At 38.8% G+C, this 24094-nt stretch overlaps 1 protein-coding gene across 7 annotated transcripts in view; it reads left to right on the forward strand.

Moving 5' to 3' along the window:
• The window catches only part of tnika (TRAF2 and NCK interacting kinase a), a 97979-nt gene that overhangs the window by 56439 nt on the left and 17446 nt on the right, over window positions 1-24094 (forward strand). For 2 of the 7 annotated variants that reach the window (XM_067364172.1, XM_067364173.1), the window contains exons 5-17: window positions 1481-1591; window positions 2282-2372; window positions 2907-3037; window positions 5918-5972; window positions 9101-9179; window positions 9592-9767; window positions 11797-11863; window positions 11993-12191; window positions 12987-13097; window positions 17141-17227; window positions 18351-18554; window positions 20597-20893; window positions 23566-23730. In XM_067364172.1, the coding sequence (XP_067220273.1) occupies window positions 1481-1591; window positions 2282-2372; window positions 2907-3037; window positions 5918-5972; window positions 9101-9179; window positions 9592-9767; window positions 11797-11863; window positions 11993-12191; window positions 12987-13097; window positions 17141-17227; window positions 18351-18554; window positions 20597-20893; window positions 23566-23730 (1773 nt within the window). The remainder of the gene's footprint in view (window positions 1-1480; window positions 1592-2281; window positions 2373-2906; window positions 3038-5917; window positions 5973-9100; window positions 9180-9591; window positions 9768-11796; window positions 11864-11992; window positions 12192-12986; window positions 13098-17140; window positions 17228-18350; window positions 18555-20596; window positions 20894-23565; window positions 23731-24094) is intronic. The other 5 variants (XM_067364175.1, XM_067364176.1, XM_067364177.1 and 2 more) reach the window with 3 other exon arrangements.

A 24094-nucleotide genomic window follows, 5' to 3' on the forward strand; every position in this document is an offset into this window, starting at 1 on the left:
CCAATTGTGCTGTTTGTTTGTTTGGGTTTTGTTTGTGATTGTTTGCAGTTTAAGTGGGTTGTTCTAATATATTTTTGATGAGCAAATGGCAGACAAGGGCAAAATAAGATTAAATGGGACAACTGCACAGATATGATGTTCAGGGAGGCTAAGAGACATTGAAAGTGTTTCAAGACCCCTTGAAATAGTTTGAACATTATTTTCTTCTTTCCTATTGAAATGGAACATATTGAAGTTGAAGAGTAATATTAGGGGAAGCAACGTTCTCATTCTAAAGAGTGTTTGATTGGTCAGGTTTCTGTGTAGTCCAGGATGAGTCACCAATATTATTCACTTTTGAGCGTTAAGCTCAACTTCCAATGGAATGAATTAAAAACGTTCGCTCTGCTCCGCGCTGGTGGACATGCAACGTTAATGTGGTGCATGTCTGGAGTAAGAGAGAACTCTCACAGAGCTGAAAGGGCTTGAATGAAGCACGTTTGGCATTCGATAAAACTACTAGAGGATATAGCACTGAAATATCATTACCACAAACGATCCTGAGTGCTTGTGGTGTGATCCGCACCATTGTTTTGGCACGCTGCCCAACCCTACTTCGTACAAATATTTACACGTAATAAGAAATTTGCTGGAAAAAAGGCTGTTGAAAGTATATATGACCTCAAAGCTATCATAAATAGACTAAAAGCCATAAATCTCTCATTTCAATTTAAAGGAAATCTCATTCATGAAACATTCGTAAATATACGAGTAAACATGTGAGTGATTTGCGTGTAAAGAGACCTTCCCGAAAACTCTTCTCCTGATTCACAAATACTTCGTAAACGTCAGAAGTGATAGTGAAATGTGTGTTAATGAATTCCAATCAGTCGTAAATGGGACGCGCGTGTACACTCATTCTCAATTACCATAAATCCCGCCCATTAAATCCGACTGACAACTATATATGGGCATCATATTTTGACACCAAACGAAGGATTTTGGCCATTTTATAGGAAACAATTGGCATAACAATTAAGGGACCATTAGTTTGCCCAGCCCTATTGAAATCAATTAATTATTTGATTAAAGTGCTTCGTTTGCAGACGCTATTACTGGCTCTCACAATAAAATTAAAAAAGAAAAAAACGTATGTAATTACTATATATAATATTTTTTCAAAATGCTGTTTAAATATGTACCTTATTAAGGTGAATTAGCCTTAAATGCAGCCTTATTAATGAGCAAAACGTTCGGATGTTAAACGCACTATTTTACGCATGGCTGGGAGCAGGTGTAGATTTCTTTCGTACCAACTAACATTTGGAAAATACGAATATTTTAATCAATCCGAAAATTTATGCCAGAAACACTTTACACACGATTTACACACAAATTCGTTCTGCTCGTGTTTCATGAATGATACCCATTGTGTGAAAGATGAAAAAAATAAATAAATAAAAAATATTGATTTTCAAGAAATGACTTATCTCTTCTACAGCTGGTGATGGAGTTCTGTGGTGCAGGCTCAGTGACAGACCTGATCAAGAACACCAAGGGAAACTCGCTGAGGGAAGACTGGACCGCCTACATTAGCAGAGAGATCCTCAGGGTAACGACTCAAGTCACTGCTTTTATAAACCAACTTGGCTAAGGAAGCTTACCAGGTCTGCTGGCAGATATTCACCTGGGCAACCACATAGACCAGTTAATGACCATAGATCGCCACTTTTAACCAGAAAAAAAAGCTCTAAAAGAGTAATTTAAAAAAAAAAAAAAAAAGGGAATAATTCAAAAGTAAACCATGCATTTGATCTGCTATATTTAAAGTGTATTTCAGCACTCGAATACATTGAATCCATTCAAAAATTTGGGGTCTCTTGAAAGGCAGTGTACATGGCATGCATTCAAAAGACTTTAAAAATATAGAGCATGAATCATTTTGTGTTCCACAGAAAAAATGATAATAACATGATGCAGGTTTGAAAGTACTTGAGGATCTGTAAATTTTTTATTTTTTTTTGGTCAACTATTCTTTTAAAGCCTACTTAATGCAGGAATGTCATCGCATAAGACATGTTATCAAACCAAGTGACATTTATTTTAAAGAAAGACAAAAAACATGAACTGAACATGACTTTTTTTGTTTTTTTTTGTTACAGTAGATTTTAAATGTAAAACTTTAGTGAAACCTATTTATAGCGATTAATCAATGGTACTCATTCACAACCTAATTTGTGAATGAAGGATTCTGCCATTCTACCATCCTTTCTCTCCTAATTCATGTTTGTCTCTCTGCCAGGGGCTCACTCATCTCCACCATCACAAAGTCATCCACAGAGACATCAAAGGCCAGAACGTGCTGCTAACAGAGAACGCTGAGGTCAAACTAGGTAAGAGCGCAGCCCTGGGGCTCAGTTAACTTTGCATAGCATTCGCAGTCCTCGCTGTGACTATGCAGAGCAGTTTTCAAAGCAAAGGAATGCGAGAGAAGCACGACCCAGCAATGCTAATGCGCTGTTGTACTTTAGCGGCGCCCCCTTTAAAACTAAGTGAGGAAATTATCATTGACTGTGAAACAGAGTAAGGTGGATCAGAGGTAAATCAATTAGCCAGTGTGGGGTAAAAAAAATTATCATTCTTTAGTTGACAGTGCTACTTTCTTAAATAAAATTTTGGGCTTGTGAAAGGAGATTTTTTTCTGTCTCTCTCTGCCCTGAATACATTTGTTTTTGTCTCATTACATCTGCGTTTGCAATGTGAGGAGAGTCCAATTACCCAAGCCGTAGCAGTAAATGTGACCTCAGATTGATACTGCAGAAATAGAAACTCACCCTTTCACTTGTCAGAACAAAGATGGTTTTTAACACCTGGTTAGAACACTGACCAGACTGGTTTCCTCTTTGTCTGATTTATCTGAACCCCAGTGGACTTCGGTGTGAGTGCACAGCTGGACCGCACCGTGAGCCGCAGGAACACTTTCATTGGCACCCCTTATTGGATGGCACCAGAGGTCATCGCGTGTGATGAGAATCCTGAAGCCACGTATGACTATAAGGTGAGCTTTCCTCACTCATACATGTATAATCTGTATGATCATATGATAAACTGCATGGTCTTGAAGTGATAATCAAGCATCTCACACCATGAGAAAACACACATTAATGTGTTTTGGACATGGAAGTGCTGCTGCTGATGGAGATGCTGCTCTCCAATAGCAAAACAACAGAAGACTCTTATTTCGAATTGGTCTGAAGTGATTTAGCTGGTAGGAGAGTATTGACCACAGGTCCTAAATTTACTCAATACACATGTGAGCATATGCAATCAAAATCAAATATACTCGCCTTGGAAACAATTTAGACACCATTATCCACAAATCACTAAGGCTAATACAGTGATCCGTGACATGGCTGGCAGTGTTGATAATGTCACAGTAACAGGATAAGCAAACATCCTCCCCTTCCCTGTCCAGAGAAATATTTGCCTGTTACTTTCTAGCATTAGGCTTTAGTCTGTTTCAATGAATGTTTAAAAATTCATCCCTGGTTTAGCTCAAAGCTCAGACAAATGTTAAGAAAGTGATTTTATTGCAGTATGAAATGTCATCTGTGTGCAGTGGTTTTACTCCCTGCTGCATTGCGTTTATATTGTCATATTAAATTGCCGACATGTCAGAGACTTGATGCTCACCACTTCTGATAAAATTGTGTACTGTATTGGGTTTTGCACTCTTCTGTTAGAATTATTATTTTTTTTTTTCAATAAATGCTCTGTGAAGGACTTTCAAAAACAGTTAAATTTAATATTACGCAAGCTGTTTCATTCTATTTTATTTGAGATTAGCATTTTTTTTCTAACCCTGTTGCTAATTTTGTCTACAATGACATAATAAACATAAGAAATTAAATAGACATTAAAAAAAGAAAGGGTCCAAATTATATTACTACCTTAGGGTAACAATTCTGAGGAAAAAAAAAAAACCTTTTGTAATGGGGAAAAAATGATTTTAATCATTAAAATTAGATCATAATTAGATGTTTTTAATGTAGTAATTTGTTTTTCTTTTTATTTCCACCATAAATCTGAATTTATAATTACGTAATTTATTATTTCAGTTGATTGCTACAGTCAAGAGGTTTGTAAGGGGAATACGATATTTGATGTTTAAAGCTAGCTACATTTAATGCTATGTTAATTGTATGGTAGATCAAATGTAAGCGATACGGACATATCATTCAACAGATTGCCATAAAATGTATTAGAATGTTTGTAGTACTAACAACAGTTTGAGAATCTGTCAGGCAGCCAAACTTCCACAGAAGAGAAACTACAGGTTTTCATGCTGGTTTGTTGTTTGCACACTTGTGGTTACATTTTTCTCTGGAGGCAAACGATAAAGAAGGGAATTTGTAATTTAGCCACTGATGTTCAAAAGGGAATTATGACTACGTTGGTCTTATATCATATCTTAGCCTTTGCTTGGATGAATTAGCTACTGTTAATAGGTGATTTTCCCACACCTGTGAACAGGATCTGAATTAACCAGTGCACTGGGCAAAGATGTCTTCGAAAGTTACATTTTTAAAAATATATTTTATAGCATTCTATTAGAAATATTTAGGGCTGGTTTCACAGACAGGGCTTAGATTAAGCCAGATTTAGGCCTTAGTTCATTTGAAGTAGCTTTTATACATGCCCTAGAAAAAAACATTACTGGTGTGCATCTTGAGACAAATCAATGGCACTGACCGATTTTAAAGGATTAGTTCACTTTCAAATTAAAATTCCCTGATAATTTACTCACCCCCATGTCATCCAAGATGTCCATGTCCTACTTTCTTCAGTCGAAAAGAAATTAAGGTTTTTTGATGAAAACATTTCAGGATTTTTCTCCATATAGTGGACTTCAATGGCCTCCAAATGGTTGAAGGTCAAAATTAGTTTCAGTGCAGCTTCAAAGCGTTCTACACGATCCCAGACAAGGAATAAGGGTCTTATCTAGAGAAACCATCACTCATTTTCTAAAAAATAAAAAGAATTATATACGTTTTAACAATAAATGCTCATCTTGAACTAGCTCTCTTCTTCAGTGTATTACTGCCCTCCACAGGTTAAAGTTTGAACTAATTGTTATATACTTACACTAGCATATTGTATATGTCAATTTAGTTCAAACTTTGACCTGGGGAGGGCAGAAATACACTTAGCAACGTCTACACTGCTGGAATTCAAATAGAGAAGAAGAAGAAAAGAGCTAGTTCAAGATGAGCATTTATGGTTAAAACGTATAATTTTTTTATTTTATTTTATTTATTTTTTTTAGAAAATGAGCAATGGTTTCTCTAGACCCTTATTCCTTGTCTGGGATCGCTGTAAACTGTAATTTTGTCCTTCAACCATTTGGGCTCCATTGAAGTCCACTATAAGGAGAAAAATCCTGGAATGTTGTCATCAAAAACCTTATTTCTTTTCCACTGAAAGAAAGACATGAATATCTTGGATGAAATGGGGGTGAGTAAATTATCAGGAAATTTTAATTTGAAAGTGGACTAATCCTTTAAGATACAACATGCATTTTTTTATCTAGGACTAGGCTTTTCATTGAAACCGGGGGTTGAGTTTAGTAAAGCCTCCTCCAACACTATAGCTGAAGTATAGTGTTATGTAGTTAATATCAAGTGTTTTTTGATAGGATAAAAAAATGAATCAGTTAAAGGTGAAGAAAATGTTCTCAAAAACGTGTAACTGAAATTACGTTAACAGCTACTGTGAAGTTAGAGAGTTTAAACTGTGGCATACAGATGCATTTAAAGCAAGCTGCTTTTTACTAGGTTAATTGTATGTCATCTAGTATCTCTAAACTCTTTTTTTCTGTGATGTCTTGAATTTTTGTGTCCTGTCTTACATGAAGTTTCCTCTCGCTCTTGTGTTTCAGAGTGACCTGTGGTCGTTGGGAATCACAGCCATTGAAATGGCCGAAGGAGCCCCACGTAAGTTAAATGATTCACTGCTTTGTGTATATTGCGATTTATATTATCATAGTAGAGGTATACGCCATCCAAAGTTATGTTGAGACAGGACTACTTCATTTTGGAAAATTTAAAGACAAAAGCATAATTCTTAATTTTTGTAGAAATTCAGCAAAAAAAGTTAACATTTTATTAAATAACCCTGAAGCAATGCCAACACTGAATTAAATACTTAACAAATAAAAGTAACTTCTAATTTTTTTTATTTCAAATTTGATGGATGCAAGCCAATGTATACAAAAATGGGCCATTTGTTGAGTCGTGTTGCATTATGGCATTGGCTGAAGCATATGTGAATGTCACAGATGTCTTCCTTGCATCTGTTAGATATGTAAGTTTTTCGCTTCGTCCTGGACCAGCCATGTGAGCTGCTCTCAGTGGAAGGCTGTCTCACAGATGGCTGAGCAGTGACGGATAGGCAAAGGGCAGGCAGACTGTACTGATCTTGTCCAGGCTGGAGAGGGGAATAATCCTGTAGGAAGGTGCCCTGGCAGAGTGGTACTGCTTTGGCCAGGGGACAGAAAGCTGCTGGGCAGTGCACTTGAGGACAGATCTGCCTTCTTTTTTTTTTTTTTTTTTTTTTTTAATAATAAATTGGAGAGATGACTCACCGTTGTGACGGCTGACAACAAATGGAAATGTGTGTGTGTGTGTGTGTGTGTGTGTGTGTTTATGCATGTGTTTTTGTTGGCACTGGCATATTGTCCCTCTGTATGTAGCAACAGATCTGTGTCCAAAAGTGACATTGCTGGTCAAACTCACTAAGCTTGACCGTCCTCTAGTTTGGAATCAGCTTGCCAACCCTGCTGCCAGGCTGAAAGACACTGTACCCTCAAACCCTGACCATTCTGTGCTGGGAAGTCGCTTGCTCTTGCTCATTGACTCGCTTGCATTTGATACTTGGCATCTGTGTTTAATCAAGCAACACAATCCTAAATCCCTTAACTTTTGGATTTCACAAGCATATTGAAAATGAGTGAGATGTGCCACAAATTTAAATGCATCTGTATGGCACAGTGAAAATTTGGTAGAAGAGAAAAATACAATACAAAGATGATACAAAAGAACAGTAAAGAAAATATAAAATGAGATAAAACTGGATGACTTGGTCTTAAAATTACTTTAAACCTCGACACTCTCATCTACAGGAAACATCTCGTCAATTCGATTTAACATAACCACCCCGACCCTACCAATGTTGCTCAAACAGCTGTCCTTTCTATAAATGCCTGTCGTTCATTTACATTAGAAATCTAATAATGTCCTAAATGGTGCGCACAATCTCAACTGAAGCAATAAGCCATGAGAGCTTGTGCGTTATTGTATTACAACTATTAAGGGTGTTGTTTGGGCAAATTGCCCTTAACTGGTCAAAGGAAGTGTCACAAATTTTGTTTAACTTTTTATAAGGGCTTTTTTCTAAACCACACAGCATGTCGGGCCATCAAGTCTCAATTTGGATAATTACAGCTGTTATAAAATAAATGCACAAAACAGTCTGCTAAAATACACTGCAATAATTTCTTGGTCCATATGTTAGATTATGCAGCTCTATAACTTTACAGTAGTTGTTAATGTAATTTCAGTTACACATTGTCTTGAGCATTTTCTTCACATTTGATTTTCTTGTTGTTTTCATCAAAAACAAGTTATTAAATCCACATTTCACACTCGCCTTTCAGCAAATACAGAACAAATCAGGGTCAAGCTATTTCTAGACTAAAATGCATGTAGCCATTTTAACTAAAAGCTACTTGTACTGAGATATCTTAAAATATGTCAGTGACATTGCTTTGTCTCAAGATGCACACCAGTAATGTTGTTTTCTAGGGCATGTATAAAAGCTACTTCAGTGCCCTAAATGAACTAAGCCTGTCTTAATCTAAGCCCTGTCAGGCATAGATATTTCTAATAGAATGCTATAAAATATATTTTTAAAAATGTAACTTTCTTTGCCCAGTGCACTGGTTAATTCCGGACCCTGTTCACAGGTGTGGGAAAATCAGCTATTAACAATAGCTAATTCATCCAAGCAAAGGCTAAGCTATGATATAAGACCAACGTAGTCATAATTCCCTTTAGAGCAACAGTGACTCATTCCAGATTGCCTTCTTTATTGTTTCCCTCCAGAGAAAAATGTAACCACAAGTGCACAAACAACAAACCAGCGTGAAAACCTGTAGTTTCTCTTCTGTGGAAGTCTGGCTGTCTGACTGATTCTCTGTTGTTAGTAGAAACAGTCTGATGCATTTTATGGCAACCTGTTGAATGATTTGTCCACATTGCTTACATTTAAAAATGAATCAAAGATGTGTGAAATTTTCTCTTCTATCAGAGGAAAGACAGACATACACTGCTGTAACTTTCTTATCCAAAATACCCAGCCATGACGATGGTAATAAAATTGTGCCATGCCTGTAAACTACAGCAAAACCTTAGATTCACAAAAGAACTATTCAAAATATTAGATTAGCTATTTTAGTTTAGTATACTAAATGACTTTCGTCACATCGGTTCTTTGTACATGTATGGAGTGCATAGTGTGTAAGGAATTGTCATTTAAAATTGGGTGATCTATTGCCTCTTGCAGTTTGCCTAATGGGCTAATCGTATATATAATACAGCGCATATATTTTTTTAGTGTCAGTTCAAGATAACACTTATAGGACAGATTACTAGAACTGCGTGCTTTGACTATTTACATTACCTTTTAAGTATGGCTAATATCGTGCATTTGCCTATGTTTATATAATATTTTATTTTTCACCCTGAGGGTAAATCAAGCACATGATTGGCATCACATGTGAAGACAAAGTTCGGGCCATGTTTAACTGCAGTGTGAATTAAGCCTTTATTTAAAAAGTTTTATGCACATTTTGAATGGATCTCATTGTGAGAACACTGAAAAGAAGTATTTCAGAGAGAGTAATAAACAGAAATATGCATTCTACTTTTCTGTTTTGGCTTTAAAGAGTAAGTTTCAGCATCTAAACACACATATTTGTCCTTTTGGTTGGGCTGAGATGTGCTTGACCATGTTAATCAGCACAACACATCCAGTGTTAACGTTCTCCTCTCTTTCTCCACAGCCCTTTGTGACATGCACCCAATGAGAGCCCTGTTTCTCATCCCTAGAAACCCGGCTCCCAGGCTCAAGTCCAAGAAGTGGTGAGTGCCCCTTTTTGTTCACAAAGGTCACAAGGACAGACCCATGTCCAGATCTTCTACGTGACCAAACAAAATCTCAAAAACACTCCATGTCCAATCTACTATTAATCAAAAAGTCCTGAACACTTCTTCACTGTTCACTTCATCTGTCACGTGTGATCTTCATTTGGTATGTCAGCCCTTTGAAGCACAAATGCCTTGAAAGAAAGGTTGCTTGTCACACTAGACAGACAGGTTTTTGTTTGTTAACAGCAACTGATATAACGTGATTACTAAACATGCAAACAAACTGCCTCAAATTGCCTCCGGACATTGGTTATGCTTGCCAAATGCTTTATAGACAAAACAAGGAGACAGAAATAGAGAAGATAGGCCTGCAGCATTCCCCTCAAGCTCTTCCTCATATTTTCAGGTCTAAAAAGTTCCAGTCATTCATTGAGAGCTGTCTGGTGAAGAACCACAGCCAGAGGCCCAGCACGGAGAACCTCCTCAAACATCCATTCATTAAAGATATGCCCAATGAGAGGCAAATTCGCATCCAGCTCAAGGATCACATCGACCGAACCAAGAAGAAGAGGGGCGAGAAAGGTGAGCCTTATCAGACATATTAGATATGTCTCGTTTTGTGTGCGGCTCATGTTTTTGATACACACTTTACGTTGAACACACTAAAACAAATGACCACCTTGTACCATGAAGATGGAACAGGCATGTGCAGCACAGAGCTTTCCTCGTTTTTTTTCCCTCACCAGATACTTTATCTCCTGCTGAGTGTGACATTTAGCATTTATCACATAACACATGACCTCCATTCCTCATTTTCCATTTAGCTTGCCTTTCCCCCCCTTATAGCACCTTAAATTGCTGCTCGAAGTTATATTATGAGTTTAGCAATCTTGCCCTTCTCCAAATGGCCAATGCTGTTATAAATGATGTTGAGAAGAGACAGTTTAAGAAGATTTAGATCTAAACCAGGGCGTGTTAGTAGTAGATCAGGGTTAAATGATTTTTGTGGTTTTCTCCACAAAAATATTAAGCAGCACAACTGATTTCAACATTGATAATAAGAAATGTTACTTAGGCAGCAAATCAGCATATTAGAATGATTTCTGATGGATCATGTGACACTGAAGACTAGATTAATACAGCTTTACTATCACATGAATAAATAATATTTTAAGATATATTAAAAACAGAAAGCAGTTATTTTAAATCGTAAAATCAGTGTTTTACTGTATTTTTGATCAAATAAATGCTTGAGAATATAAACTAAACGTTAGTGTATAGGGTCCCAAGACACATTGAGACACTTTTGAACAATTAAAATGCTTAAATTTCATTATATTTGAAACAAAATATTGGACAAACTTTAAATTATTCAGACACAACCAGAAAGTGTTATTTTTATAATCTGAAACCTAAATAAACCTCTTCTATTCTGTTCAAAATGTTATACTTATTGCTATAAGTGCCACTTGTCAGCTGTTTTGTTAAATACTGTTTGTCTCTTAAAGTAATGGTAGTACAGCTTATGAAATTCTATATGGCAGAGAGAGAGAGAGACAGAGAGAGAGAGAGAGAGAGAGAGTGGAAAATGGTCATTAAATACTAAATTATGTTTGTGACTGGTGCTAGAAACTTTAAAGGTGCCCTTGAATTAAAAATCGAATTTATCTTGGCATGGTTACGTAACAGTCAGGATCATTAATATGTACGCCCCCAATATTTGCATATGCCAGCTCATGTTCAAGCATTAGACAAGGGCAGGATGTCTGGATGTGCACAGCTGAATCATCAGACTAGGTAAGCAAGCAAGGACAACAGCGAAAAATGGCAGATGGAGCAATAATAACTGACATGATATCATGATATTTTTAGTGATATTTGTAAATTGTCTTTTTAAATGTTTCGTTAGCATGTGCTAATGTACTGTTAAATGTGGTTAAAGTTACCATCATTTATTACTGTATTCATGGAGACAAGACTGTCGTTATTTTCATTTTTTAAACACTTGCAGTCTGTATAATTCATAAACACAACTTCATTCTTTATAAATCTCTCCAACAGTGTGTAATGTTAGCTTTAGCCATGGAGCACCATCAAACTCATTCAGAATCAAATGTAAACATCCAAATAAATACTATACTTACATGATTAGACATGCTGCATGACGAACACTTTGTAAAGAACAATTTTGAGGGTTGTATTAGCTGTATGAACTTTGTTTATGCTGTTTAAGGCAAGCGCGAACTCCGTGGGTAGGGAGCGTGAGCATTTGAAGGGGCCGCAGCCTAAATCGGCTCATATTTAATGATGCCCCAAAATAGGCAGTTAAAAAAATTAATAAAAAAAATCTATGGGGTATTTTGAGCTAAAACTTCAGACACATTCAGGGGACACCTTAGACTTATATTACAAATTTTAAAAAGACGTTCTACGGCACCTTTAAACATCATGAGTGCACTTCAGGGAAAAGCTACAAAATCATAGAATATTGGCACTTTAAAAGCAGACAGATGGTTTAAGGACACAAAATGTCAAGGTACCTGACAGGGATCACATCAGGGAGGGTTTTGCATGTCTGAAATGTGACTGTAGGACATTTTTGCACCTGCAGATGAGACGGAGTACGAGTACAGTGGGAGTGAAGAGGAGGAGGAGGAGCACGACGTGGGAGAACCCAGGTACAGCCTGCATGAGATGTTTGGTGTTGGGTTTTATGGTGCGGATACAATTATGAGGGAACTGGATATCTGTATGTGGGTATATGGGACAAAACTGATCGAAGCATCCAATAATCCATCCCCATACAGCTCCATCATCAATGTACCAGGAGAGTCCACTTTAAGGCGGGATTTCCTACGCCTGCAGCTGGCCAATAAGGAACGATCAGAGGCCCTGCGCAGACAGCAGCTGGAACAACAGCAGAATGAGGGACACAAGCACCAACTACTGGCAGAGAGACAGAAACGCATCGAGGAGCAAAAAGAACAGAGGCGCAGACTAGAAGAGGTGCGCTATAGTGTGTGTGCAGTTTAAATTCAGTTTACCACAACTGTCTGGGTTTACACCAGCTCTAGTTTCATGGTGCAGGGCTCATTATCAGCTGTTCTGAGCTCATAGGAATGGAACTTTTCTTAATATTAATCCAAGAATGAGCCTCTCTGCATTAACGTAGACCTGCTCTGTGATGTAAGAGATCTTGCTATTTAAATGGAGAACATCCAGATTAGCTGATAGTCACACACAAACACAGTCCAGACACAGATGTCTTTAACATTAGGCTCAGCATAGCTTGAGGTTTTAAGGAACTGATGCATTGTGGGAAGCAGGAAACGCAACGTTCTAATGATAAGGTGGGGTTTTTTTGTGAAGCTCGTTACTGGAATGCAACTACTTCGACCTGGGAATGTGTATATATTGAATGTGTAGGGTTTTTTTTGTTTTTTAATTGTCTTTTTTTATTTTTGCATTTTATTTTATTTTGCTTTTTGCCTCTATTATTTATTTATTTATTTATGTATGTATTTTTGGTTTAAATTATGGCTCCTCTGATTGGAGGAGCTATATACAGGTGTGGATTATGAGGGGCATCAGCTGGTCTGGCTGAACTGGCAATTTAATGTCCCAATAGCATCACACATTAACAAACGACATACTCCAGTTGAGTTTTACTAGAGCCTCACTAAACAATAAACCAGAGGACATAAAGGGGAAAATGCTGTTTTTCAGCTTCTAAATTGTTGCTATGTAATGGCTCAATAGGATTTTCAGCTGATTGATTGTGTGCGTGTGTGTGTGTTACAGCAACAGCGGCGTGAGCGTGAGCTCAGGAAGCAGCAGGAGAGAGAGCAGAGGCATCGCTATGAAGAGCAGCTCCGTCGAGAGGAGGAGAGGAGACAGGCCGAAAGAGAGCAGGTACACACACAGTTTCTCACAGCACTGCCCTGACGATACAGCTGGAAATCAACTACACACTCAATTAATGAAAGTTAATTGTTGTTAAAGTAACCCTGTGTATGGCTCCGTAACGAAAAGGTTCTGTGGAGAGCCAGATAAGACATGGGAAATGAGAGCACAGCTTTTCTCTTTATCTGCTCCGAGCTGATTGGCCATCTAACATCCTTTAACTGGGATTGTGTGTGTGGCCAAATGACCTTGAACCATTCCCCCACACATCTCATGATGTATGAAGGGATGGCTGAGTCACTGACTTGATAAATAGATGAGAATATCTTCATTTGTGTGGGTGAGGTTAATTACCTTGCTGAGCTGTCTGTATGTTTCTAAGAATGGCTCTGTTAATGCAGGCTGTTTTCCAGAGCTCTGACCCTGCACACTGCTCGCGCTGAAAAGGTTTTTCTATCATCATCATCTCACAGTTGCTCTTGAGTACACAGCGATTACACTCCCTTCTCTCTGCTCTCTCTATCAATATTCTCTCCCACCTATTTTTGTACTCTCAGGTGCACTGCTTCAGGTGTACAAACTCCCAGTGTGCTCTTTCTTTCTCTCGCCACACATTCACACCCTCTCTTCATCAAAATTTCATCAAATTGTTTACCTGATATTTCACTTCATATTTTCCTTTTTTACCCACACCTCTTCTCTGCATAAGAAATTAATGAAATCATTCTATTTTTATAGCTTATCTTACAGTCGTTCTAGCTAGTTATCACTTTTCTATTCTGTGGTCTAGCTAGTTATTAACTAGCTGTCAATCTATCAAGCAGTCATTTTAGCTAAGGCTCTAGCTAGCTGTCTTTTTTTTTTTTCTATCTTTGATTTTGTTCGCTAGCCATTGTTCTGTCTATAGATCTAGCTATCTATCATTTTATCCATCTATTGTTCTATGGTACTTTCTATCATTTTGTCTATGGATCTAGCTAGCTTTCTTTTTGTCTGTTTGTCTGTCGTTCTATTGTTCTATCTGTCATTCTGTCTATTAATCTAGCTAGCTATCATTTTATCCATCTTTTCAATCGTTCTGTCTATCCATCTTTTCTATCGTTCCGTCTATCGTTCTATCGTTCTGTCTAGCTAGCTATCATTTTATCTGTCTGTCTGTCGTTCTATCTATCGTTCTATTGTTCTATCGTTCTATATATCGTTCTGTATATGGATCTAACTACCTATCATCATTTTATCCATCTTTTCTATGGTTCTATCTGTCTACCGCTCTGTCTACCGCTCGGTCTAGCTAGCTATCATTTTATCTGTCTACCGTTCTGTCTACCGATCTAGCTAGCTAGCTATCATTTTATCTGTCTATCGTTCTATCGTTCTGTCTATGGATCTAGCTAGCTAGCTATCATTTTATGTCTATCGTTCTATCGTTCTGTCTATGGATCTAGCTAGCTATCATTTTCTGTCTACCGTTCTGTCTACCGTTCTGTCTACCGTTCTGTCTACCGTTCTGTCTACCGTTCTGTCTACCGTTCTGTCTACCGTTCTGTCTACCGTTCTGTCTACCGTTCTGTCTACCGTTCTGTCTATGGATCTAGCTAGCTATCATTTTCTGTCTATCGTTCTGTCTATCGTTCTGTCTATCGTTCTGTCTATCGTTCTGTCTATCGTTCTGTCTATCGTTCTGTCTATCGTTCTGTCTATCGTTCTGTCTATCGTTCTGTCTATCGTTCTGTCTATGGATCTAGCTGGCTAGCTATCATGTTCTGTCTATCGTTCTGTCTATCGTTCTGTCTATCGTTCTGTCTATCGTTCTGTCTATCGTTCTGTCTATCGTTCTGTCTATCGTTCTGTCTATCGTTCTGTCTATCGTTCTGTCTATGGATCTAGCTAGCTAGCTATCATTTTCTGTCTATCGTTCTGTCTATCGTTCTGTCTATCGTTCTGTCTATCGTTCTGTCTATCGTTCTGTCTATCGTTCTGTCTATCGTTCTGTCTATCGTTCTGTCTATCGTTCTGTCTATCGTTCTGTCTATCGTTCTGTCTATCGTTCTGTCTATGGATCTAGCTGGCTAGCTATCATTTTCTGTCTATCGTTCTGTCTATCGTTCTGTCTATCGTTCTGTCTATCGTTCTGTCTATCGTTCTGTCTATCGTTCTGTCTATCGTTCTGTCTATCGTTCTGTCTATCGTTCTGTCTATCGTTCTGTCTATCGTTCTGTCTATCGTTCTGTCTATCGTTCTGTCTATGGATCTAGCTAGCTAGCTATCATTTTCTGTCTATCGTTCTGTCTATCGTTCTGTCTATCGTTCTGTCTATCGTTCTGTCTATCGTTCTGTCTATCGTTCTGTCTATCGTTCTGTCTATCGTTCTGTCTATCGTTCTGTCTATCGTTCTGTCTATCGTTCTGTCTATCGTTCTGTCTATCGTTCTGTCTATCGTTCTGTCTATGGATCTAGCTAGCTAGCTATCATTTTCTGTCTATCGTTCTGTCTATCGTTCTGTCTATCGTTCTGTCTATCGTTCTGTCTATCGTTCTGTCTATCGTTCTGTCTATCGTTCTGTCTATCGTTCTGTCTATCGTTCTGTCTATCGTTCTGTCTATCGTTCTGTCTATCGTTCTGTCTATCGTTCTGTCTATCGTTCTGTCTATCGTTCTGTCTATCGTTCTGTCTATCGTTCTGTCTATGGATCTAGCTAGCTAGCTATCATTTTCTGTCCATCGTTCTGTCTATCGTTCTGTCTATCGTTCTGTCTATCGTTCTGTCTATCGTTCTGTCTATCGTTCTGTCTATCGTTCTGTCTATCGTTCTGTCTATCGTTCTGTCTATCGTTCTGTCTATCGTTCTGTCTATCGTTCTGTCTATGGATCTAGCTAGCTAGCTATCATTTTCTGTCTATCGTTCTGTCTATCGTTCTGTCTATCGTTCTGTCTATGGATCTAGCTAGCTAGCTATCATTTTCTGTCTATCGTTCTGTCTATCGTTCTGTCTATCGTTCTGTCTATCGTTCTGTCTATCGTTCTGTCTATGGATCTAGCTAGCTAGCTATCATTTTCTGTCTATCGTTCTGTCCATCGTTCTGTCCATCGTTCTGTCCATCGTTCTGTCCATCGTTCTGTCTATCGTTCTGTCTATCGTTCTGTCTATCGTTCTGTCTATCGTTCTGTCTATCGTTCTGTCTATCGTTCTGTCTATCGTTCTGTCTACTGTTCTGTCTATCGTTCTGTCTATGGATCTAGCTAGCTAGCTATCATTTTCTGTCTATCGTTCTGTCTATCGTTCTGTCTATCGTTCTGTCTATCGTTCTGTCTATCGTTCTGTCTATCGTTCTGTCTATCGTTCTGTCTATCCTTCTGTCTATCGTTCTGTCTATCCTTCTGTCTATCCTTCTGTCTATCCTTCTGTCTATCCTTCTGTCTATCCTTCTGTCTATCCTTCTGTCTATCCTTCTGTCTATCCTTCTGTCTATCCTTCTGTCTATCCTTCTGTCTATCCTTCTGTCTATCCTTCTGTCTATCCTTCTGTCTATCCTTCTGTCTATCCTTCTGTCTATGGATCTTGCTAGCTAGTTATCATTTTATCCACTACTTGTTCTATGGTTCTAGCTAGCTAGCTATTGTTCTGCCTATGGATCTAGCTAGTTAACTAGTTGTCGTTCTATCAATCGCTGCATCTAAAATCTATATAGTAGGTACTACATTTAGTGTGAAACTTACTTCTCGACCATTAAAAAGGCATGTTATATTTAAAGTAGTTGGTCATCCAAGTACTTTTCACCAGCGTTTTTATGAATGCTATAAATTCGGATATACTAATACTGTTTTTATCCTACTACTGTATATTCTTTGGAAGTAGGCATATTCGGACACAGGGCAAGGTCTGTTTAGATTAATCTCATCATGGCTAGCTATCATTCTGTCATTCATCTCACACTTCATCATCTGTGGTATTCTCCTGTCACACTTTCACTCTGAATCCTGTAGAAACTTTGATAAACTCGCTTTTCTGTGTTTTCCTGTCTTTCTGTCTCTTGCGTTGTGGCTGGTCTGTAGGAGTATATCCGTCGTCAGTTGGAGGAGGAACAGAGACAGCTCGAGATCCTGCAGCAACAGCTCTTGCAAGAGCAGGCGCTCCTACTGGTAACAGAGAGAAGATACTTGCCTTGCTGTAGCCCTAAACCCTGTCCCTCTTCTCCCCTGACCCACTGCTGCGCTGACCCAAATTATATCTCTCTGTTGTTCATTAGGCCTCCTTTTGTGCTTGCAGAATCACAATTAGGTTTTATTTTGCATTGATGTATTGAAATGAAGAGTCACCTTTGTTTTGTATTTGTTTGTGCCTGTAATATGAGAAAAATAACAGATTTAAGAAGAACAAGAACAACGATCTAAACCGTTCCATTGGACAAAATCAAGTCCCGTCCTACATATTTTTTTTTCTTTGAGAAGCCACCTGCCACTGTTATACACAGTATATGACGTGAATCAGTTAAATGGAGATTAATTTTGATGTTGGTGTGTATTCATGATGACAATCTATTCTACATTGTTAATGCTGGAAGTCCTTGTTATTGCTATTACTGTTATAATGTCCCAACAGACGCAAAAGAAACAACAAGCTGTTATTTGTGTATTGCGTGCAAATAATTTATCAAGCTTATGGGCAAATGATAACAGAGCAAAGCTTTTTTTATATACTTGGCAAATTAAAACCTTTTGTTCCTATGAAATCCCAACATGCTTTGATGCATTTTACGTGAAACTGGGAGAGGTGCAGACCATAGCAAGTGTTCCCTTTTTTCTCTGCTCTCATGGGAGGTTTGAAGTGTAGAGGAGGCCAGAAGGATGTAATAAACTTGCTTTTCATTGAAGTCACAAGGGAGACAGAGGAGAAAAGTAAATGATAAAAGACTGCAAAACTGTACAGAGGACTTTGTTCCAGGTAGCTCTGTTCTGTAGCTTCAGATCTAACTTTTTAAATAAGAGTTGTGGCACTTTTTTTTTTTCTTTACTTCTGTAGCCAATCTCGCACCATCCAAGAACATGGCCTGGCAGTGAATGCCGGTTCACCAGGATTTTGTGCACCCATTTGTCTTGAGCAACATGTACCCCTTAAATGATCCAGCATGTGCATGTTTTTTGTGTGTTTGTGTGCCAGTGTATGGTCATTTTGCTTGTGGTACTGTTTTGAATCATTTAATGCAAGGCTCTTGTGTGACATCTCAGAATAGTTATTTAAACTATCATCTCTCTGTGTCTTCAGGAATATAAACGTAAACAGCTGGAGGAACAGAGACAGGCGGAGAGATTACAAAGACAGCTCCAGCAGGAGAGGGCTTACCTTGTCTCTCTCCAACAACAACAGCAGCAACAACAACAACAAGACTCCAGACCTGGAGAGAAGAAGCCACTCTACCACTACAAAGATGCTGTCAACCCCAGCGACAAACCTGCCTGGGCCAAAGAGGTAGGAAAACCTCAAATTAGACTGAATTTGTCCTGCTTCCAGCATCGCATCGCTGCCTTACTCCAAGGATGATGCGATTAAGGAACAAGTTCCTGTATGTAAATCTTAGTTTCTGTCCTGACCAGCTGTGGCCATGACAAGCAACAAGTACCAGAGAGTTACACACTCTCTAGTCCAAGGATTGGCAAACTTGTTCCTGGAGGGCCACTGTCCTGCAGAGTTTAGTTCAAACCCTGATAAAACTCACCTGCCTGTAGATTTTTAGTAATCCTGAAGACATTGATTAACTGGTTCAGGCATGTTTAATTAGGGTTGGAGCTAAATTCTGCGGCCCTCCAGGGCCGAGTTTGCCCATTTCTGCTTTAGTCCCACCCTCAATGAAATCTGATTGTTTCAAACTCCTGCTCTTAATAACTGTACATTAAACATCAAATATCTATTGACTTAATGTCACACACCGTTTCACGTACTGTGCAGACAAACAAATTGCTTGTCACTGGAAACAAATCGCACTTGGTTTGGACACAGTGTTGTGTACTTTTCAGGGTCAGCAGCCTGGAAACTTTTACTGAAAGTCTAACACCACTGATGTTGATTCAGCAAAATGAAACTGGACAGATTAACTCTCTTGTTTTATGCTAGCATATCAGCAATATTGCCAACACAGTTTTCAGTTATTATATATAACCAAAGGAAACCGCATTTAGTGTCTTTTATGTGATGTAATCTGCCCTCTTTTCTTTTGATCTACATTTATCACAGTGTTCTGATTTTGTCTTTGCTTTCCTAGGCTAAGCACACACTACAAGACAGAAGGTTGTTGCACAAACTAGTAATCATAGATCTCAAAATGTGTTTTCACACAAGCGTACGCGCATATTAAAGTCACTGCGCATGCACTTACACGTATGTGCGCGTATTAAAAAAATTAAATAAATCTCCTCTGCATTTCTTCTCTAGTTTCCTAGACTAGTTGTCTAATAAATCTGGTTATTGGTTTTTTTGAATGCTTTGTTCCTATTTAAGTAATTTTGGATAAAGGCGTCTGCTAAATGCATAAGTGCATAGTCACATTCAGTATTTTGGTTATAATTTAAAAGGTTTTAGACAATAAAGAAATTCTCTTTTTGCATTTTGTCATGTTGAAATAACCTGATTCGTGGTGTTTGAGTGAGCATGGAAGAAAATCGCTCATCGGCTGCTGAAGTGAAGCAAAACGGTCTGAAGACAGACCAACATAGACAAAAAGTGAATAAGTTGTTTAGACCGCTTTATAAAACTCAGTAGTATCATTGTAATATACATAAAACTGATCCACTTTCCACAAGCTGATGCACATTGATAAGTCAGGAACACACTAAGCCGACGGTCGGCCGACTAAGTTTTCTCAGCGTGTTCCACGGCGTCGGCTGAAGTTGGTCCTCGTCGACTTTTTTTCGGCCGATTCAGTATGTTGAATCGCCAGCTTGTCGGCCCATCGGGCCATCTGATCATTCTGATTGGCTGTTCAGCTACTGCCACATGCTGGTTCGGAAAAGCATTTAATCTTACGCAGAATGGACGTGCTACTTGGCCGTCGGCTGTCCAGCGTTGGTTTGGCTGCTGACGTGAGCCAACCCCGCTGTCTGCTTTCGTTGCCACTAGTTCGTCAGTGTCGGCTTGGTGTGTTCCTGCCTATAGATTGCAGTGCAGTGTCTAACACCAATAGTATTTAAAGTATACTCAGAATAGCAATGTTAAATCTAGCCAAAGAATAACTGAATGCACTTTTAACCCAAGAGTTGATTCTTTAAAAAAAAAACATGTAAGGAGAGCCCGTTTGAAATTAAACATTACATCTATAACTACTTGCAGTGCAACTCAGGAGCAATCACACTAGAACATCTTTGGTGACAGATTGTAAGTTGCCAAACTGAGACTTTAAGACATAAGCGTGAAAGCGATTTGAGCTTCAGTCTTGTAGTATGTTCTTGGCCTGGTTGTTTGTCTTTTTTGACCAATTTAACTGTGTTTAACAAAAAACTCTTGACTCACTGTTTCAGGACCGTGGCCGACCCCCTAAACAGATCAAACTCAACAACAAGCCTTCCTCATCCCCCTCATGTCAGCAGATCACCCCCGGCCGGACCCCCCCCACTAAAGTGCTTCCCCCTATTAGTAAACAGATCACGCAGCATTTACAGAAGCAGAAGCAACAGCAGCTGCCACCCAGCTTCCATGTCTCAGGCCAGAAACAGAGTCGAGAGAACATTAGCCAGCAGGTGCGCCAGGTTAGGGCCTTCCAGAAGGCTGGGCAGGAGCTCCACGGATGCAAGCTGAACCCAGCAATCACTAACGTGGTTAGTTCAGAAGACCTGGCCTCAGCCACAAAATTGAATTTGCCACCTTTCCGTAGACTAGATGTAGGTGATGAGCTGGTCCCGCAAATCGCCGTTAACCAGGAGTGTCTGGATACATTTGAGGAGAGCTTTCTGTCCAAGTCAGCCCCAGAGTGCTCCCTTAGAGAGATGATGGTTAAAAATACGCGTTCACATTCTGTGCCATCCAAGAACCTCCTGATGGTGCCAAAATGGGAGTGGGCTGTGCCTCTCGCAACATTCAGTTCAGATACATCAGGTCGCTGCTCTTCTGCTCAGGACCTGTCTTCGGAGGAGCTGCTCAGGCAGAGTTATTTTCAGCCTATCTGGCGTGCCAAGTCTTGTGAACGTGAGGGCTTTTTAAACATGCAACGCAAGCCCTTTAAAAAGTCCAACATGGCTGAGCCACTCAGTGCTGTGATGCGCTGGATGGGGCTCTCCCCTCGAAACTCACCCAGCGGAAGCCGATCCAACTCTAGGTCGCCATCCCCAGGTAGCCATAGCTGTCGCTCGTCCTCACTCAGCCCCAGTTTATCCCCTGTAGGCTCCCCGTTGTTCTCCTCCAACATGATGACAATCAGGCCCCTCCACAATTGAGGTTGTCCGCCATTATTGTAAATAGATGTAAATACCTTTTTTTTTTTTTTTACTGTATTACCGATTTGCTCTCTTAATCCTCAAAATAAAGTGAAACATACTGCCACAGATATTTAGTTACTGAATGCTATTCCAATATCATTATATGAATCGTATAAATTATGCCCATTAAACAGACATGTTAACCACTTGTTCAATCAGTACTCCAATTCTCTTAAGCCCCTCCCATTCCCATCTTACTGGCTCTTGCTCATCAGTGACATCATGAAAGCCCCTCTGCCGTTTGTTTGACCCCGGTCTTGTTTCTGAGCCTCATCAGATGGCCCAACACCACTCCTGGATGTTTGTGTAAGCCTTAGCAGTCCATCGCTGGGTGCTTCTGGGTGCATTGCCCGTTGGTGATGGAGCTGCTCTTTTTCTTTTGCAAGGTGGCATGTGGTCAACTCTGCTAATCATATAAATCAAACAACCTTTGAGAGAGGTTGAAAATTAAAGGTTCAATATTTAGTCTGAAAAAATACACAGGGTATTTTGTGTATTGGGAAGTGTTCAGATTTCAGGAAGTACTCCTTGAAAGCTGAATGAGTTTTGTTTCTCTGTACCATATCCTAGCCAGTCGCAACAAGCACAGAGCAACATTGCTTAGTTTTTATCTCGGTGTCATTGCTCCGAGTAGCCCCGCCCATTGCAAAATCTCGTTGGTCTATAATTATTCCCAGTACTCATAACCGAATGCTGCAGGGATGACGTCATTTTATATGCCATTCCAGAAGTTGGCGTCACTGTGGTTCTCTCTACAGTATAATATTCCCATTCAACTTTGGATTATTTCTCGATTATTTTTCTTCTTCACAAATAAACAACTTTTTTATGTATATACTTAATATTTATTAAGTAAAAAGCTAAAGTTAGGCTATAAACATTTAATGTAATAGAATAAAATTGTGAAAGTATCAGTATACAGTATACAGACTATTTCAGGATTTTAATCAATAAAACATTGACTTCGGAATGATGGAACTGGAAGTGCAAAAATTCTAACTCGTTTCCAGGTTTTAGTTGAGCACAGCTCATTCCTGCAGCACTTTACTGTATATTACAAATCAAATATTGGCTCTTATTGGCTGTGATTGTGTTAGTCTGACAGTAGTTTCATGTTCATAGAAAACATACACCTATCTTGTCGCTTTTCGCCTAATTAGGAGACGCTGTTAGAATTAACAATGCAGCAAAACTATCTTAACCAATGTAGCCAGTGCTTTTAAAAAACTTATGATGGATCGTTTACTGTAGTTGCCATTTAGAATGCCTTTTAATTATCCTGAATTATAACTCTAGACATAGTGTAATCATATCTCTGAGCAAGCTGCCATCCATCTCCACACTAACCAACCCTTTCTTTTCGAATTTGACAAGCTTCTTCCCCAATAGGAATCTGCATTTCTGAGGCACTAAGATGGTTAACCGGTGTCTGTCTAGTTCTTTGAAAGGATCTGATGGTGCAAACAAAAAGCCCTCAAGTTGTGAGACACTGAAAGACTTCAAGTTCTTCACATATTCAGACTTTCAGACACATTCCACATCTCATGAATACAGATACAGGTCGACTTAAAAGTTAATGATTACCTTGATAACTTTCTTAGAAATTAGATAAGAACTGAAATCTTTTCATCTAGTTGCCAAGCAGTGTCTCATATATTGGCTTTTTCTATTGCCAAAGCAGATTCTTTATCGATTAAACTTAGTTGGAATATTTCCTTTCACCTCTCAAAGATCTTCAGTCTCTCTGCTTATAGAAGGTGCTGGTCTACTCTAACTGATTGTTGTATGAATGACCTGATCAACATGCAACGGCTAATTCAGCTTCTAGCTGAATAGATTGCTTTTCTCTTTCAGATGGTGTGATAGTTTCTACTGATTAACTTAAGTAATGTTGGCTGGTGCATTTCCCAAATATCTTGCAATGTCTTGCTATTTTTTTTTTTTTCTTGCTTGTTGGTGGTGGCTGGAATAAACAGTGTGGCCTGTTCTTATATGGCTTTTTATTATTTATGAAGGTTGAGGAGCGCTCTAAACTGAACCGCCAGAGCTCTCCTGCCCTGCAGCATAAAGTGGCTAACCGTATCTCCGACCCTTCCCTTCCGCCACGCTCCGAGTCCTTTAGCAGTGGGGGTATGCAGCCGGCACGGACCCCTCCTATACACCGCCCCGTGGAGCCTCAGGTACAACAACATTTTAGCTTAAAGCAGGGAATGCACAATATATCAGTACTATAATATTTATTTGTGTCAATATTGGATATTTAATTGGTCATTTTCACTTTCTCCATTTTTACATTTAGATTACCTTTGTTAATCTTTAAAAAAAAAAAAACATTACACTGTTGAATTTAATCCTTAGTAAATCCAAAATTATTATTTTTTTCATTTGTAAGCTATTAAGTATAAATAAACATTGTTTTTCAAAAGACTAGTACCTGACATGGAAATTCACAACTCAATCTCTAAATGATTACAAAAATAGCTTCTAAAACATCCTTATCCGGTAATCACAAATGACTGTAAAGGTCATGAAAATTAATTGGTG

Source organism: Chanodichthys erythropterus, chromosome 16 (genome assembly GCF_024489055.1).
Source record: "Chanodichthys erythropterus isolate Z2021 chromosome 16, ASM2448905v1, whole genome shotgun sequence".
NCBI lineage: Eukaryota > Metazoa > Chordata > Actinopteri > Cypriniformes > Xenocyprididae > Chanodichthys > Chanodichthys erythropterus.